The sequence below is a fragment of the Neophocaena asiaeorientalis genome, unplaced genomic scaffold (assembly GCF_003031525.2).
Source record: "Neophocaena asiaeorientalis asiaeorientalis breed wild unplaced genomic scaffold, Neophocaena_asiaeorientalis_V1.1 scaffold230, whole genome shotgun sequence".
In the NCBI taxonomy this organism is placed as follows: domain Eukaryota; kingdom Metazoa; phylum Chordata; class Mammalia; order Artiodactyla; family Phocoenidae; genus Neophocaena; species Neophocaena asiaeorientalis.
The window spans coordinates 2,289,579-2,308,166 of NW_020175186.1; the positions used below are offsets into that span (position 1 = coordinate 2,289,579).

The window sequence follows — 18,588 nt, forward strand, 5'->3', positions numbered from 1 at the left end:
TGTATATAATTTTTTTAGCCCATTTTTCTTTTGGGTTGCCCACATTTTTCTTGTTGATAACTGTTCCTTGTTGGAGATGGAAATGTGTGTGTTATCTTTCCAAACTCTGTGACTTATTTTTTATTCTTCTGATGTCTTTTGATGAACAGGGGTTCTAAATTTTAATGTCAAATTTATTAGCCTTTTTCTTTATGGTTAGTACTTTCCCCCGCCCAGAACATGGAGATATATATGTGTGTGTGTATAAAACTTCATACCTTCCCCATTTACATTTAAGTTTTTAGTACACTCATGTAGTTCTGGTAGTAAAAATTGTCATAGTCTTTCTATGGGGCAGTTTTATGACACAGGTCAAAATTTTAAATGTGCATATCCTTTAATGCAGACATTCTGCTTTAAGAAATTTATCTTAACCAAATACATAAAACATTGAACAAAGATGTCTGTGTGTTCGTTTAAAGCATTATTTTTTTACCCATTTTATGGCACATGAGTGCAAAGGATACAGATATTCTTGTTGCTTGGTATCATCGGACACCTTGCATTTTTCCAGGTGTGTGAAAGTGTAATATAATCTCTCTCGGTTACCGTAGAGTTATCAGTAAGGAAAGTATCTTACCCAAAAGTATTTTACATAATTACTTTAAAATTCTCATGTAACGTCCTTATCATATTTGTGATAAATAAAATGGTTAGTATTAGCACATTTTAAGGTGAAAGAGTCAAATCACAGGCTTGGGAATCGCTGAAAAAACTTTGCAGTTTAGATGGTCAATGTCTAAGGCTATTATAAATATAACAATGAAGTAAATAGAGGTTCTTTTACATCCTTTAAATCTTCTAAGATCAGACAAGATCGGGCACATCCTGTAAAATCTTAAGTTTGGTACATTTCTAGCAGAGAGCACTGTAGATGAGGAGAAAATGCTTATCTAATTATTTTTGTTATATCTCTAGAGCAGTGATTCTCAGCAGTGGAGGGAGCGTGTCTAATTTTGCCCCCCTGGGATATATGGGTAATGGGAAATGTGGAAACATTTTAGGTTACAGCAGTTCAGGAGAGATGGGGACTGGAGGAGAGTGCTGCTTAAATACCCTACAGTGGACAGAACAGCCCCTGCAAGGAAGTATTATCTGGCCCAAAATGTTGGTAGTGCCAAGGTTAAGAAACCCTGTTTTAGAGTTCTCATTTCTATGCATTGATAATAACTCATACCTCTATTATACAGGCCACCTGACCTAGTCTGAGGCATCAAGGAAGTTTTTCCTTAAAAGGTGACATCATGACAGTATACTTTGTCACATGCATGTACAATTGAAGCTTCCTAACCAACCTGCGTTTAATTCACCAAATTAATGATGCTTTGCATTCTTTTTGTATAACATCTGCTAGATTCCTATGGCTGCCTGAACACTTAGGCTAATGAGGTACCTTTAGTGTGCTGCTCCTCTTCTGCTTCTATCAGTTGGATTGTATTGTTTACCAAGAGCTTAACTGTATTTGTTTGCCTACTTATTTATGAAAAATCAGTTAATATTAACTTAAACTATTGAACAATATTGTAAGAAAAAAATTGTTGTAAAATAAAGCACTAAAACAATCGTGAAGGACTTAGGAGTGAGGGTGGAAATTATAGGATTGAAGGATTCTCCACTTGGCAAGTGGATATTGGTAATATTGGTAAACAAATCTACATTTGTATGTTTTTACTTAAAACATGTTGTTTTCAGTTAACTGACTACTAGTCCCAGTCACATTGGATAAAATTCTATCTATAGTAAATCTTATAGAATTGAGAGGAGTATTGAAAAAGAAGTCATCAAATATTTATTATGCTTCAGAAATGTACTTAAGACTTTGAGATTAGATTTCGTAGGTTTATTTATTTGTTGGAAGTAATCTTTAAATATTTTAAAATAAATCTTTATTTTTTATCTTTAGTTCAGTTTTAGTTTTTTGTTTTCTTTTTTGCGGTACGCGGGCCTCTCACTGTCGTGGCCTCTCCCGTTGCGGAGCACAGGCTCCGGACGCGCAGGCTCAGCGGCCACGGCTCACGGGCCCAGCCGCTCCGCGACATGTGGGATCTTCCCGGACCGGGGCACGAACCCGTGTCCCCTGCATCTGCAGGCAGACTCTCAACCATCGCGCCACCAGGGAAGCCCTATTTTTTATCTTTAAATAAATCCAGATTATTGACTGTTTGTCACTAGACTTTCTACACATAAACTCGTCATTTTATTGTTGCCTTCCCCTTGCCTCACTTTTTTAAACAGTTAATTCTACCTAAGCGTGTGTCAGTAATTCAGTTATTTGAACTGAAAAAAAAATTAGTCAAAGGAAGCACCTTATTCTGAAGGTATCACAAGTTTCTTTTATCATTAATTTATCTATTCCAAGAAGATACCATGAGCAGGCATTTTCAAATAAGGTTCCTATTTCAGTAAATAATGTTAATGGTTCTTCTAGTTCCAGATTTGATCCAGTGTGTTACTTTTGTAGTTATTAATTTTTGAAGTGTAAATGCAAATTTTAATTTTAAAAAGTGAATATCAGTTTGGGAAGAAAAGTGCCCCATGAGCATCATGGGAGAAGTATTGGGTATAATTCTCTTCCAGATGGCACCCCTACAGGTGAGGCAGCAGCCTGTGAAATTACAGTCTGAATTACACTGCAGATGAGCAGGGCATTTGGAGCAAAGCCTTCTGATATCAGTAATAAATGACTTGGTTCAGAACCAAGGACAATTCCCAGGAAATTAAAGCCTATTCTATCACGTAGGGAGCCTATAGTAAAATGACGTTTAGCAAAGTGGAAAGTTGAGAGAAAGGACAATAACCGCAAGCAATCCATATATGAAACTTTTCATCTGCTAATATTTTTAACTAGACATTTTCATTTATCTCACAAATGTTAAGTTTTGTTTCTACATATATTCTAGTATATTCATTGATCTTCTAAAGTCATATTTTTCACAGTGAATGGTGGCTAACAGCCACTTGCCAAATAAGCTTTCACTCTGAAATGTTAATCAGATACCTATTGTAAATTCTAATCTTGTTTAATATGCTCTATGGGAATTTTCTTATTTCAGAACACTTGAGTCCTTAATTACAAATGTAGTATAATATAATACAAATACCAAGTCTTATTTTCAATCAGGTAAATCAATTTAAGAAGCAACATAGAATAGTTATTCAGAACTTGACCTCTGTAGTCAGGCAGACCAAGGTTCCAAATTCTGACTTGTTCAACTGTTTCTGTGAGTGTGAGCTGTTTTTTTTAAGTCTTAGGATTTTAGGTTATTTAACGTTTCTAAGCCTTAATTTCCTCATTAGTTAAATGGAAATAACAATAACATGTGCTTTAGGGAAGAATTAAATAAGATATTCCATAAAAGAACACTTAATACTATGAACTTTGACAGTTTTCACCACTATTATTATTTGAGAATTTTAATTTTAGAAAGCAAAACAGCATTTTAAAATAACCGATTTTAAGTGCTATGATAGAGTACAAAGCAGGATAAAGAGATAGAGTTCGGTGGGGGAAAAAGAAGATATTTTATGTGGAGACATTAAGAAAATCCCTGTTGAGGAGGTAATAGTTGAGCAGATATCTGGATACTAAGTGAAATAAATGAGCAGTAAAATTGTCAGTCTTCACTGAGTAATAAATAATGTGGCTTGGGAATTCCCGGGGTCCAGTGGTTAGGACTTGGCGCTTTCACTGCCAGGGCTCAGGTTTGATCCCTGGTAGGGGAACTAAGATCCCACAAGCCCCGCGGTGTGGCCAAAATCATAATCACAGTCATAATGTGGCATATTTAGTAGATAGACTAAATATGAATATGTATAATCTATTCTTGTTTTGAAGGAATGCTTTTCTACTGATTTGCTAGTTTAGTTATTCTTTAACATAAAGTTTAGAAACTGCTTTGACAGAATAGAAGCCTTGTCATATAAAAGAAATATCTTGCTACAGAAATAAAAAAGGTATTATCAGAAATAAAGTATTGTTTTTAATTGTACACCAGTGAAGAGAGAAAATGGAGAAAAAAATGGAATGGGAAAAGACAAAAAAAGAAAGACGTACTTTAGCCTTCTGGTTCAATCCATTTTAGCCCAATTCTACCTCATAGTAGCTGACCCCATATGATGACTTCTGCCAAATTAGAGTTATAAAAAATGGTCCTTTGTAGGTTTTATGTGTTAACTCTGTGCCAGGCACTCTGCTAAATCCTTTACATGTATCAACAAAAACATTTGATTATTTGCTTTCAGAAACTCTCTGACCTCATAATATTGGCTGACTCTAAAAAATGGGAAGTAAAGACATGGCATTTATGAAAGGATGTTTTTGCTGCCGGGGATGATTATCTTTGTTTTGTTTATTTGCACTCTTATCTCTTGTTGAGTTTAGTTAGCAGCATTGGGAATTGAATCTTAAGGCCAGTGTTTATGAGGGGATCTGAAAATTGTCCAGTATTATTTTTCCAGCTACGTGACCTAAAATACCTCACTTAATCTTGCTAGTACTGATTTCTCTAATGTGAAAATTACATTGTTTAAATAGTTAGAACCTTAGAAACTCTCTAATATTGTTTGATCAGGATTCTGATCTTAGCTAAGGTGATCATTATGGGGTATGTGGAAAAGTGCTTATTGGTGTTTATAATTTTAAATGGAAGCAGACATATAGGAAAGTCTTAAGTATAAATACTAAAGTTCAGAAGATTAAGTAAAATTAACTTTTTTAGCACAGCGAAACAAATCTCTCTATCTTCACAGGAAGAATCTTGAAGCTGGAATTGGCACTAATTTGGCCAACCTGATCAAATTATTTCAATTGGGTTTAAAATTTTGTTTCTTAATTTTAAAGAAAGTTTTCTTATTTTTATCTTTTTTCTTTTGTATGCACACAATGCGTATAGTTTTGGCTGGTCTGAAAAAAAAAGTGACTCCTGGGGCGGGGGGAAAAAGAATTTTAGTTCTGACTCGTGGATTTTAATATAGGACCATTCACTAAATATTATATAATTCTGGACAATCTGGTAAGCCTTAATTCTCTATTAAATGTAATTTAAAAATTCTCACTAGCCTTTACAAATATATTTTTTAAGTAGCTCTTAATTTTTTTTAGTTAAACTAATTAGCTTTACTGTTCCAAACCTTTTTACATGTATTAACATATTTAGTTCTCATAACAGCTCTATGGTGTGGAATACCATTGTTATTGTCACTTAACGTCACTGAGTCTCCGTTTCTTCATTTGTAAACTTGCCCAACGTTACATAGAGAAAGAAGTTCCTCTAGGATATAAATCCAAGAGTCCACCCTCTAAATTGGTTCTATTGGTATTGACCATAGTACCGATTTAAAATACGGTTATTTAATCTCAGATGAATGGCTAATTATAACTTTATCTTAAATACAATAAACGAGCATGTTGCTAGAAGGAGCTACTTTCAGTTACGGATTGAAAAAACTTTTTTGGTTTGATTGTAGTATGTGGAAGTAAGATGGAGTTTGAACTTACAGAGGGAAAATACTTAGATTTAACTAACTACTTTGAAAGAATAATACTAGAAACAGTTTGTCATGGTGCCAGATCAGTAACACACTATACTTTTTGCCCCCTTCCAAAAAAGATTGGACTATAGTGAATACTCAATTTGTACGAAAATGTGATTTGATTTTATTTTAATGTTTTAACATGCAACAATCTTGCAAATAAGGACCGTTTTTTTCCCAACCTATTAACATGTTTTACCAACTGATCTTTTCCTCTTAGGTAAATAGATGCCTCCTCTTTAAATAATTTTTTTTGGCAAAAATTATAATTCACTTTAATCAACTGATAAATGCTTATTTATAAGCATCTGTGTGCATAGATCTGCATGAATTATGTCAGATTGATAAAGATATCTTAGTTGAATTCCAGAAGGCTCTTGTGCTTTGAATACACAGATGATATTAATGAGGAACTAACTTACAAGAGTTAGACATTTTACTGAAGTGCTCTATCAAGGAAAGCAGTTTCCACCAAATCCTTAATTATCCGAATGTAAACACAGTAATAAAAGAGTTTTGTTGCTAAGTCTGTCTTTTGTAGGCAATTATTTTCTTATCGGTGAATTAGTGTGTTGTGGGGAGAAGGTAAATGCCAATGTAGAGTTGCTAGCAGCAGTTTAATTAGGTTCCTTTATAAGTGATTCAAGCACTAGAGCTGTATTTTCTGTAAATTTAAATTTGCTATTAATCTCTTGGGAAGATTATCCATTCTGGGTTTGAAGGTTTTTCCTATGCTAGAGAAACATTTAAAACTGTTCATTGTGTTGTGTATTGATCCTCTTAGTTATTTGTGCGCAGAACAAATGAGTGAGAACAGTTGTGATTTAGAATGCTGACATGAGGGTAACATTCATATTGGTTAACCCTTAGCCATAATAGGGTGTATTATGTGCTAAGCACTGTGCTGAACACTTGACTTTCCCTGCTGCTCAGGGCTATTGGAGGATGGGCCCCAGAATAAGACTGACAGAAACTGGCATTGATCTCTCACTCATGATTACTTTATCATTTCTATAATAAAGTGTATAGCATACTATTAGAATGTACTGTGTGACACCAGTAGTGGCAGATTTTTTCATTCGTGCTGTGATTAGCCTTTCTTGGTGGAGGAGTCAAGTGTTCTCCAGAGTCTGGAGCACACTGGGGCTGAGTTTCATGAAATGTATTTCAAACAACATAGTTGTGCAAGGTGTTGATACATGTTAAATAGAAAAAAAGAGATTTCTAGTTAAAAAGTGGATAATACTTGTTTAGAATTTGTTCAACCATCCTCTTTACCATAACACTTCTCAGAACTGTTAATGTGCTGATGTGCATTATGAATCTCTGTATGAGGATGATATAGCATCTGGTCCTTCTCACCTCTCCCCTCCTTTTCTTTTTTTTTAAAAAAACACTCTTCAAAGAGAATGTTTTTGGGCAGGAAACATTTTGGGAAAAGGTGTTCCAGACCAGAGTTTCTCAGCCTTAGCTCTGTAGACATTTGGGATCAGACATTTCTTTGTTTGGGGGCTGTCCTGTGTCAGTGAAGGACGTTTATCAGCATTGCCCCCCACCCAGTTGTGACAATGAAAAATGTCCCCCGGGGCAAAATCTAGTTAGGAACTATTGCTCTAGATTAATATTGCAGTATTCCAGGAAATTATAGGATACATTAGCAATTTCTATCTGAAAGTTTCCTTTTAATGTGAAAGAAATAATAGTCTAGAAAGTGGAAGCACAGGTAGAGAAGGTTCAGTATATTCTGCTGTAATAAACGTTCTGGATCCACTTTGTACCCTGGCCTGATTTTCTTTTCTTTTCTTTTTTTTTTTTTTAACATCTTTATTGGAGTATAATTGCATTACAATGGTGTGTTAGTTTCTGCTTTACAACAAAGTGAATCAGTTATACATACACATATATCCCCATATCTCCTCCCTCTTGCGTCTCCCTCCCTCCCACTCTCCCTATCCCACCCCTCTAGGCGGTCACAAAGCACCGAGCTGATCTCCCTGTGCTATGCGGCTGCTTCCCACTAGCTAGCTATTTTACGTTTGGTAGTGTACATATGTCCATGCCACTCTCTCACTTTGTCCCAGCTTACCCTTCCCCCTCCCCATGTCCTCAAGTCCATTCCCTGGCCTGATTTTCTAATAATTATTATGTGGAGAATTTACTGCAAAAAATAATTTCAAACTTTGCAGAATATTATATGGTAGAGGCTAACGTATGTTTCCCATTAAAACACCAGCCGGATGTTTAAACTGAACTGCATGTGATGACACTGCACTTCGCTAAAAGCCATTTTTCCTTTCTTTATACAGGGCTATTTTCTTCTTTTTGAGTCCATGTTAGATTCTGTCCTTTATGCAAAGAACAGATACTTGGCAAAAGGAGGATCGGGTGAGTATAAAATTCTAGTTTTAGTAATCTAATTTTAGTCTAGCAGAACCAAATGAACCTTTGGATTTCAAATAAACTATGCATGACTGAGAAAGTTCCCAATAGAGATGAAAGACATTTCCATCAGAGGAAGATGTAAGACATTTGTTTAGTGTACCGTTGATAGTAGAACATTATATAAGATATGCAGGACTCTTCAGTTAATGGTATTCTCATGAACACTTTTAATAAAAATACTAAGGACTAGATTTGGAAGCTTTTTGATATTCAAATAAAAATCTAACAGAGACTCTTTGATTTTTAATCTTTGTGACATTGAGGGTTTTTTTGTTTTTGTTTTTCCCAAATGAATGTTTCATACTAGGTTGGAGATCATTCACTTTGGTAGCAAATATTCCATGACTTCACTGAATGTATAAACCTGGCTTCTTTGTAATTTAACAAGAGCATTTAAGTAGTGAGTGGTTTCTACTAAGTTTTTTTGTTTGTTTCTTTTGTTTTTTGCGGTACGTGGGCCTCTCACTGTTGTGGCCTCTCCCGTTGCGGAGCACAGGCTCCAGAAGCGCAGACTCAGCGGCCATGGCTCACAGGCCTAGTTGCTCCGCGGCATGTGGGATCTTCCCAGACCGGAGCACGAACCCATGTCCCCTGCATCGGCAGGCGGACTCTCAACGACTGGGCCACCAGGGAAGCCCTCTACTAAGTTTTTAAACCACAGTATACCCAATCAGTATTTTTAAATAGATCCCAATAAATTTGGAAGGCTTCCTTTTCATGGCCATGGTGGACTTTTAATCATATTAGCTCTGCGTACTCAAAGTGAGATTGTGTTTTTACAGGCTTTCTGCTATGAACAGTTGTATACAAATAAATGTTCTCAGGGATTATGTTTTGCTCATCTTTGGCTCTTCACTGAGCTCCACAGCTTCTGGAACATAGATAGAACATCATACATGTTTTTTGCATTGAATCATTAAAACTAAATTGAATAGCATGTCTCCCTTCATTCACCTTTCCCTGTACCTTCCCTTTCTCAAAGCTTCAGAACCAATAAATCATTTCCATGGTCAGAGTACAATTGATAAAACTGTTATATAAAAGTGGGTGAAAAGGAGGATACATTTTGAACTGGTGACATAAAGCACTTGACCATACTTATGCCTCCTGCCCATCCATGTTCTGTGAAATTACTTTGGCAGTAAAAATCAATAAGGCCAAAACATAAAGCATAGAGAAAATTCTCCAGTACAGTTGAGTTCTTTTTATAACATCATTTAAACAGATTGCCTTTGTTTTTCAAAATGCTCTCATTTTATCACTGTATTTCCCGCAACCATTTCAAGATATGCTTCTGATCTCTGACGTGAACGTGGCTAGAATTTTTAGATATATTTTACCCTGCAACAATTGGCTGTATCTCTCAATAATTGCAGTGATTGTTTTTAAAGACAACTACACTTAATGACTAAAAACTAATATTATCTACCATTTGTTGATTGTGCAATAGTTGCCAAATAATACACTGTACCTTTATTTATCTTATTACATGTAATCCTCACATGTTGTAATCCTCACAACAGCCCTGTGAGACTTTAGAAACATAGGTGTCCTGGATGGTACATATTAAGTGTCCAAGCTTTGATTTTTTTTTTTTTTTTCTAAACTCAGATCTGCCAGACTCCAGTATTCTTGTTCTTTTCAGTATCCCTTGTTGTTTCTTTACTAAAGTGCGTTTTATTGAATCTAATTCTTGTCTTGAAGTTGTTCTAGGGAAGATTCAGACAACTGTTTCCATACTTCCCTGAGTGGTGTTCATTGATCTTACTGAAGGACTGACAGCAACTTAATACATTTAAATTGAATTCTTGATGAAATTCATTAAGAACTTAACAGCCATGTGAATAATGAGGTTATAGCTGAAACAGTGGCAGAGCTATTTCCCATCATCAAAGGGATAAAGTGGAGGCTTTATTCTAGCTCTTTCCATAATTTTATATAACTGCTGTTAGCACTAAGATAATCTGGAAGTATATTGAAGAGAGGTCAGCATTTAACTTCATAAGCAGTGCTGTTGAATGTTACTTGTTAAAAGAATCAAGAAAAGTAGGAAAAGTCAGAAATGAGTAACATGAAGTAGTTTAGCCTATTTTGTGTATTTGAGTATGCTTTGATGAATAAATATCATCTAGATACTCATTCTTTTATTGTAAACAAAGTTTTCTTTCATGTTTTTCTGAAGGAAAGATTTATTAAGCAATTAGCAGTGTCAAGATTTCAGAAAGAATGATTGAATTATGAGAGAGGGAGACTATTGGAGACCATATAAGCATGAAGGGACCACAGTTTATTTTTACATGAATCCAGGTTCAGTTTATGTCTCACTTTATATTTAATGGCATGGAGTAAAGCCTTTATAAAAGACAGTCAGCCAATAACTTGAGTATTCATGCTCCTTATCACCAAGCAATTCCACAGTACTTTAGAGGTACTCATTTACTACTGTTATCACTAATAAAAATAAAGCTTTGTGGGGATTCCCTGGCAGTCCAGTGGTTAGGACTCTGCGCTTTCAGTGCTGTGAGCCCAGGTTTGAACCCTAGTCAGGGAACTAAGATCCCACAAGCCATGCGGTGCGGCCAAATAAAAAAAATTTTTTTAAGTTTTGTAAAGTTAGTGAAAGTGGATTTACTATTTTCTTCTATTATTAGCTAAGACTTACTAATTGTATATCAGAAATTGTTGTGTTTTACGTTCAGCCAACCAAGAGATCAGGAGTAAAACCAAGAAAATGTTAGGTTGAGATCAATGCATAATTTTACAAGGAATTAAGATGAAAACCAATGTATATTTTAGGATGACAGCATAGAATGTAAATGCTTTATACCCTAAAAGTGTCAAATACCACATCTCACAAAAATTGTAAAGGGAATGCAGGAGGTAGGTGGGAAAGTGTGTATACTTAAATGGATTTATCTTTTTTTTTTTTTTTTTTTTTTTTTTGCGGTACGCGGTCCTCTTACCGTTGTGGCCTCTCCCATTGCGGAGCACAGGCTCTGGACGCACAGGCTCAGCGGCCATGGCTCATAGGCCTAGCCGCTCCGCAGCATGTGGGATCTTCCCAGACCGGGGCATGAACCCGTGTCCCCTGCATCGGCAGGCAGACTCTCAACCACTGTGCCACCAGGGAAGCCCAGATTTATCTTTAATAGGAATTTATGGGATATCATTTAAAGCTGACAACTCAAGTAATAGCATTAGAGCACATTTAGCACTACAGAGGTAATATTAAAATGATACTGTTGATTAAAATTGAATGGTGAGGCTTGTGGTCATTGATCCTGTCTGTATCATGATTGTAGTGGTGATTGTGTAACTCTATGTTATCAAATCACATAGGATTATACATCAAAAAGGACAGAGAGTGAGTTTTACTGCATGTAAATTTTACCTCAATAGAGATGACTTAAAAAAAAAAAAAAAAATGAGGGCTTCCCTGGTGGTGCAGGGGACACGGGTTCAAGCCCTGCTCCGGGAAGATCCCACATGCTGCGGAGCACCTGGGTCTGTGCACCACAACTACTGAGCCTGAGCTCTAGAGCCCGTGAGCCACAACTACTGAGCCCACGAGCCACAACTTCTGAGCTCACGTGCCACAACTGCTGAAGCCCACGCACCTGGAGCCTGTGCTCCACAACAGGAGAGGCCACTGCAATGAGAAGCCCATGCACTGCAACAAAGAATAGCCCCCTCTCGCCACAACTAGAGAAAGCCCACGCACAGCAACGAAGACCCAACACAGCCAAAAATAAATTAATTAATTAAAAAAAAAAATGAAGCAGCATCTTCCACCTCCTTCAGGTCAAATGAATTATGACATAATTTGATTTCTAGCTATTTTGAAAAATATATTAAAACTCTGTACTAACTACCTACTTCTGTAATTGTTGTTAGTATTATCATTACATCTCTTTTTCTAATTAAAAAAATAATTGGGTGATTAAGAAGAGGAAAGGAAAGGGAAAAACAAGGAAATATACTAACTTTATCATTACTCGCAATAGGAGATTAGTAAATACTGTTAAAAATAGACAACTAAAGATATTCTATAAGGTTGTAATTATAAAGTTAGCTACTAGAACAAAAAGGCAAACTTTGTAAATTAAAGAATTAATACTTAGGAAAAAAGCAAAAAGACCATGTAGTTGAACTACTTAAAAAACAAAATAAAACAAAAGCTACAGATACAGAATAATATAAAATGGTAGAGTTGTGAACAAGAAAAAGTTCTCATATCAATAATGTAAATGGACTAAATTCATTTATTAAATGAAAAAGAATTTCAGATAGGATCACAAGAGAAAACCCAATTCTGTGCACTATATAGTGACACACCTAAAACAAAATTATATAGAAAAGTTAAACTTGGATTAAAAAAGATACTCAGGCAAATAGAAAAAAAGTCATGATATTGGTACCAAACAAAAGGGAATTTGGGCAAAATATTATATAATTATATGAATAGGGCTTAGCATTAAGGAGCAAAATCATGCCCATCTTCATAGCTACTGAAAAGGTTTTTTGTTTTGTTTTTTTGTGGTACGCGGGCCTTTCACTGTTGTGGCCTCTCCCGTTGCGGAGCACAGGCTCCAGATGCACAGGCTCAGCGGCCATGGGTCACAGGCCTAGCCGCTCCACGGCATGTGGGATCTTCCCGGACCGGGGCACGAACCCGCGTCCCCAGCATCGGCAGGTGGACTCTCGACCACTGCGCCACCATGGAAGCCCTGAAAAGGTTTTTATATATAAAATGAATAATCTGAATGTTTAAGAATGGAATACTTACCTAGTTAGTTTCCAAGAATCTCCCCACAAAATATCTACTAATTACAAAAGAGGAAAGAGTAAATTTCCATGTAGAAGCCTAGCAGACTCCACTTTAGTCAAGTAATCAGGGTTGACATTGTCCAGAATTGGACCAATTGAAATTGTAGGAGCACAAAGAAATAATTCGTTGCTTTGAAACTTCCTCAGAACTGATAATAGTTTTGTAAAATCATAATTGTTGCATAGAGATGTAGGTGCCCATTAAAGGAGACATCTTCCATGGTACTGGAAAAGAATGTTGTTTTCATTGCCTTTCATTGCAAGGAAAATGAAAGGTTTCTTCCCCCCTCATATGGTCAGAACAAAACTCAACTTTCTTATGAGGTCCTTCACAGTGTACATCTTCTCTGATTTATAGTTGTCAGGATTATAAAGTTGAGCACTATGTTCAGTACAAAGCAAGTTACTAAGACAGCCGTATCCTAAGTCATTGTTTCCTAATCTTGGCAGACCATCACAGTCACTGGGACCTTTTGTTAAAAATATGGATCTTCAGACTCCACGTCTGATCCTTTTGAACCAAAATCTAGGGGAAGAGTCCTGTCGTAAGAATTTATTTAAGATGTACCCAGCAGTAGGTATTGCTGCCTCTGAAAAGTAGACACAGTTTTAGGTGTATATCATTAGTAGAGCCTAAGTCATGTGTTCATGCCTAACTTGCAAGGGAGGGAGGGAGGGAGGGAAAGCAAGTTTTTGTCATTTTCAGCTTTTATAGAGGGAAGTAGGCCCTGCCTCAACATAGGAAATCTCTCGAACAGTTCAGAGGGGGGCAGCAAAATAGAGTGGCAGATATGTACTATATACACTGACAGATCTGTCTCTCTCAGGTTTTACATTAGAATTTGCATTGGAAACCTGATCTATGCTAATAAGAAATTGCCTCTGTTATAAAGTCCAGGTTTACAAATATACTTTTCTTACTATTTCCCTCTCTGTAGAAAGCTGAGCTGTAGAGTTTACTGACTCCTCCCCCATTTCTGCTTGGTTGCTCTCCTTTTTAGAATCTCTTTTACCTTATCACCTCATTCCTTTACTCAGATGGAATGGGTAAGGCTGAATGTTTCCATTTTCCTCACTTTGCCCTGAAATTTTATTAATCTCTAAACTTTCTCAACCCTTTTTTCCTTCCTCTTTCTTCTCCAACAGGTGCTCATTTACTGTGGGATAGTCGAGTTCCTCTTTCCTTTTTTTCCATTTGAAAAGCATAAAATGTGGCATCATGAATAAATGGAAAGCATAAAGATTTTGCAGTCAGACCTTGAGTTAAATCCCTGCTTCATCAGATGATTAGTTACCTAGTTAGCTGATGAAGACCAGTAATTTAGGCAGGTTACTTAATTTTTCTGAATTTCAGTTTCCTTATCTGAAAAAATGAGGATTATAATCCAGCTTTATAGAATCAGTCAAAAGTCTGAATGAGATGCTTGACATAAAATAGTTGCTCAATAAATGTTGATTTCCCCCTCCCCCCCGAGTTATAGCTGGTAAACATGAGATTAGTGTTAAGGTTATACCTTATAAAAGTTTTGAAATGAATTTAGGCATCATGGTGTTATCGCCTGCTGTTTGTATAGTACATATCTCAGTGTAATCAGCCCCTAACACTGTCTCATAGTGCTTAGAGGTTTCTTTAGTATTTCCATAATTTACTGTGTACTTCCTCATCCTCAAATCTGTTTTTCCCACGTTTATTACTTTTGTTCTGTTCAGTGATATTGCAGTAATGTCATTTTCTACCTTTTTTTCATATTATAATTTTTCAATGCATATTGCAGCAACATTTTAGCCTAGTTAAGCTTTAGAATGTGGGCCTAATCACTATTTATACATTTATTATAAGTTAACGATGAGAAGATGTTCCAATTTTCAAATAAATATTAGTTAATTTTTAAGATAACCTTATTATATAAATTAATTTTTAAGCTTATTCAACTCCCAAATTATTTATGCATGTCAGTCACTGTATTGTTGACTGTTATTTCAGTGAAGTCTACCTCCATGTGGTTCACATATATTGTGAAAAGGACAGTCTATTTTGATTTATTTATTATCTCCTTTCATTCTAAACCTTTTTCCTCTCTGGTTATTTATATACAAGCAGTGATGCTAGTGTTTACTAGGAATTGTTTCTTTATGCATCTCAGTCTTATCCTTTAGTGTCCAAAAGTTTGTGAGTCATTTCTAAGGGATAAAGGATTTCCCATCTTTATCTGTTCACCATGTGAGCTGTTCTAGTGACAGATGAATTCTGGGCAGTGAATCGAGAAGGACACAGATGTCAAAGGCATGAATTTATAAATGGTCTGTTAAGAGGGTGCTTTTGTCCAGTCAACACTTTGTTAATTTCACCTACAAGAAGGAATAATTATTCAATTATGCTTCTTTCTGACAAAAATCAGGCGACAAATGTGTCAGAATATGAAGGTAAAGGGTTAGTCAGGATTCTGACAAGTGGCCCAAAATTTTAGCCAGCTCTGAGGAGATGGATAAAGAATCAAATTGACCTATAGCATTGATAACAAGTCTTTCATAAATATTCATAGATCTTACTAACTGAAAGATAAAAGCTAATTTCATTTCTAAATTCTAACAAATACAGGAACCATGATTTTCTGTATTTTATTTTATTTTATTCTTTTGATTTTCTGTATTTTTGTGAAATATAATTAGCTTGAAAAATAAACCTTGAGGGACTTCCCTGGTGGTCCAGTGGTTAAGACTCAGCACTCCCAATTCAGGGGACCTGGGTTCGACCCCTGGTTGGGGAACTAGATCCCACATGCCTGCCTCAACTAAAAGATCCCGCATGCAAGTAAAAGATCCCGCGTGCCACAATGAAGATCCCACGTGCCACAACTAAGACGCGGAGCAGCCAAATTAATTAATTAATAAGTTAATAATAAATAAGTAGACCTTGAAAAAGTTAAATCATATTCCTCTTTAGTCTGTTTCTCTTATTACCAACATATTTTCAAAACTTTTTAATTAGTTTTAGTAACATAGTTTTTCCTTATGAATGAAAAAGCTAAACTTATTTCTTAGTAATATTACTAACTAGTACATCATATTGCTTGATACAGAGCCGGAGTTCAGCAAACTTTTTCTACAAAGAGCTAGGTAGTAAGTATTTTAAGTTCACTAAGATTTTTAATAATATTCTAAAATAGAAGAACTCTGTGAACCATGTTAAGTAGCTTGAATGTACACTGTACAACCCCAGGGGATATTTGGACACTGTGAGTGGTGCTCCCAGAAGTAGCGCAGTATAATGGCCCTGATAATGACCTCCCTCATCCATTTTTCCCTCATCTATATCAGGGATATCTATATCTGGTGTGCTGCCTGTTTTTGTAGATAAAGTTTTATTGGAAAATAGCCATGCTTGTGTATTTATATATTGTCTTTGGGGCTTTCACATCATAGCAACAGAGATGAGTAGCTTCAATAAAGACCATACACAAAACCTAAAACAGTCACTTTACATAAAATGTTTGCTGACCCCTGATCTGTACCTTATTATGTTCCTCTTTAAGGGTGAAATTAACAGGATATAATGTTGGAAAGCTTACATGATGGTCATATTAAGTCTGACAAAGTATACAAAAAGAAGTTGCCAGCTCTCTAACGTTGCTTCAGAATTCTGTTTCTTCTTCAGTGCTTCTCATAGTAAGGACCTGGTTCAGGAAACTAAACATTCATACCTTTCCTGTAGCAGATACTCTTGCCGGGTCAGCATTTACAGTAGCACATCATTTACTTTGAAAACTTTATATTGATCAGAAATTTAAACACAGTCAAGAGGCTTAACACGTCCGTGGAGGAAGAGGAGGGTAGAAGTAACTCAGTTTACACAGCAGTCGACTCCAGCCCAATGCAGCTATCATATCTGCCTTACATGCCCCCTTAGAGAAGACTTGAGAAACTTCTTATCAGTGACATAGCACCAGTTATTTTTTCTGGGTATCTCAGATGTCAGGTTTGGAAGAAGCAATTGCTCTGATGCCAGCAGATCTTATCGTGGGCTTTATTTAGAAGATAATTTAGTGCTGCTGTCGTTGAATAATAAAATTCCTACAGCTGTGGAGAGAAACAGTTTGGGGGAAGGAGAGGGTTATTTCTCTGCTGTTTAAGTCTGAAGGCTAGTTAATAATAGTAAAATTTTTTCCTTTGTGCATTTCTTTGGCACGTATGTACTTGCTTTCAGTTTGTTGATATAGGGGTATGTAACTTATATTTTAATTCAAGAATCCCCTACATTTGAAGGACAAAGTTAATTTTGCTATTAGTTCAAAAAAAGAACATCAATGTTATTTTTTTAATTTTGTGTTATAAAGGTTTTTACTAGTTATGAGAAGAGAGTTTCTCCCTGAACTCTCTCTTTCCTTACCTCTCTTAACACTTACTCTCTTGGTGTTCTTCTTACTTCTGTGGTCTAGCTTCTCAGCCATTTCTTTTCAGCCTCCTTTTCTTCTACTCATCCCTTAAATTCCGCTACTCATTATGTATCCCTAGGTGACCTCATAAGCTCCCATAACTTATACTTGCATTTATGTGCTCACGGTTCCAAATTTATATATTGAACCCAGATCACCGCTTTTGAATTTCAGACCTGTATAGTCAGCTGTTTGTTGGATATTTTTACCTGTTTGTCTCATAAGCATTAAACTCTCATACTCCTCTTGAATCTGCCCTTTTTTTAATTTCCTATTATAATGGTTAGTACCACAGTTTACCCAGTTGCTAAGTCTAAAACTGTGTCATCCTTGACTCTTCCCTCTTTCTCACCTTCACAGCCAGCCGGTCTTACAGCCCTATGAGTTGTACCTCCTAAACACCCCTTGACTGTATCTCCTCCTCTCCATTCCCACAACCATCACTCTATTTCAGATCACCTGTATTATTACATTTATCTCTTAGTTTGTCTCTTAGTCTTGCTCCCTACCTTTTATTCTTCACATTGCACTCAAGGTGGCTTTCCTAAGACCAAAATCTGATCAAGTTGCTACCCTATGTAAAAATTTTCACCGGCTTATCATTATTCTTAGAATAAAGTCTAATTTATTAATGTGGTTTACTCAGCACTGTTTTCTTTGGTCCCTCCTTTGTCGACTTCTGTTTCACTGTTCCTCTCAAATTGGAGTGTACTGTGCCCCTACATGCCCACTGCCCCCTCTACCTAGAACACTCTTTCCCTCCCACTGGTAACTTAGTTGGTCTTCAGTTCTTGCCTTAAACAATATCCTTGTTCCCCTGCTACAGCTACAGCTAACTCAGATTTCTGAGTTAGCTGTTTTTTTCTGTAGGTCCCTTAGTAACTTGTGCTTCCCCTTTCTTAGTATTTATTACATCACTAATAATTGCTAATATATTTGTCAGAATTGTGTAAATGTAAGTTTGAGTAGGGACATGTATGCACAGTCTGTAAAATAGAATAACTTATCAGCACACATTTGGTGCTCATAAATGTTTACCTTTCATAATGGATAAGAGAGGGTAATATGAGCTGGTCTTCTACACAACTGTAAAATTCTATCACACAACACACCTTTTTAAAGGATTTGCCTCTTCACATTTCAGAGGAACATTTAAAGTAAAAATCTAGTACCTCTTTTACAGTCAGCATGTTTAATGTTAATAAATATGTTTATTTCAGGATTGTGTCCATCCTTTCTAAATAATTTGAGTGGGAACCCATCGTTGAAATCTTTGTTTTAATCTTACCATCACAGTAATAGAAATCTTTTATTT

The 18,588-nt window shown here is 36.0% G+C and overlaps 1 protein-coding gene across 2 annotated transcripts in view; it reads left to right on the top strand.

Annotated features, from left to right (window-relative positions):
• Positions 1-18,588, top strand: part of PRMT3 (protein arginine methyltransferase 3) — a 131,729-nt gene that overhangs the window by 65,537 nt on the left and 47,604 nt on the right. For both annotated transcript variants that reach the window (XM_024764690.1, XM_024764691.1), the window contains one exon: positions 7,878-7,956. In XM_024764690.1, the coding sequence (XP_024620458.1) occupies positions 7,878-7,956 (79 nt within the window). The remainder of the gene's footprint in view (positions 1-7,877; positions 7,957-18,588) is intronic.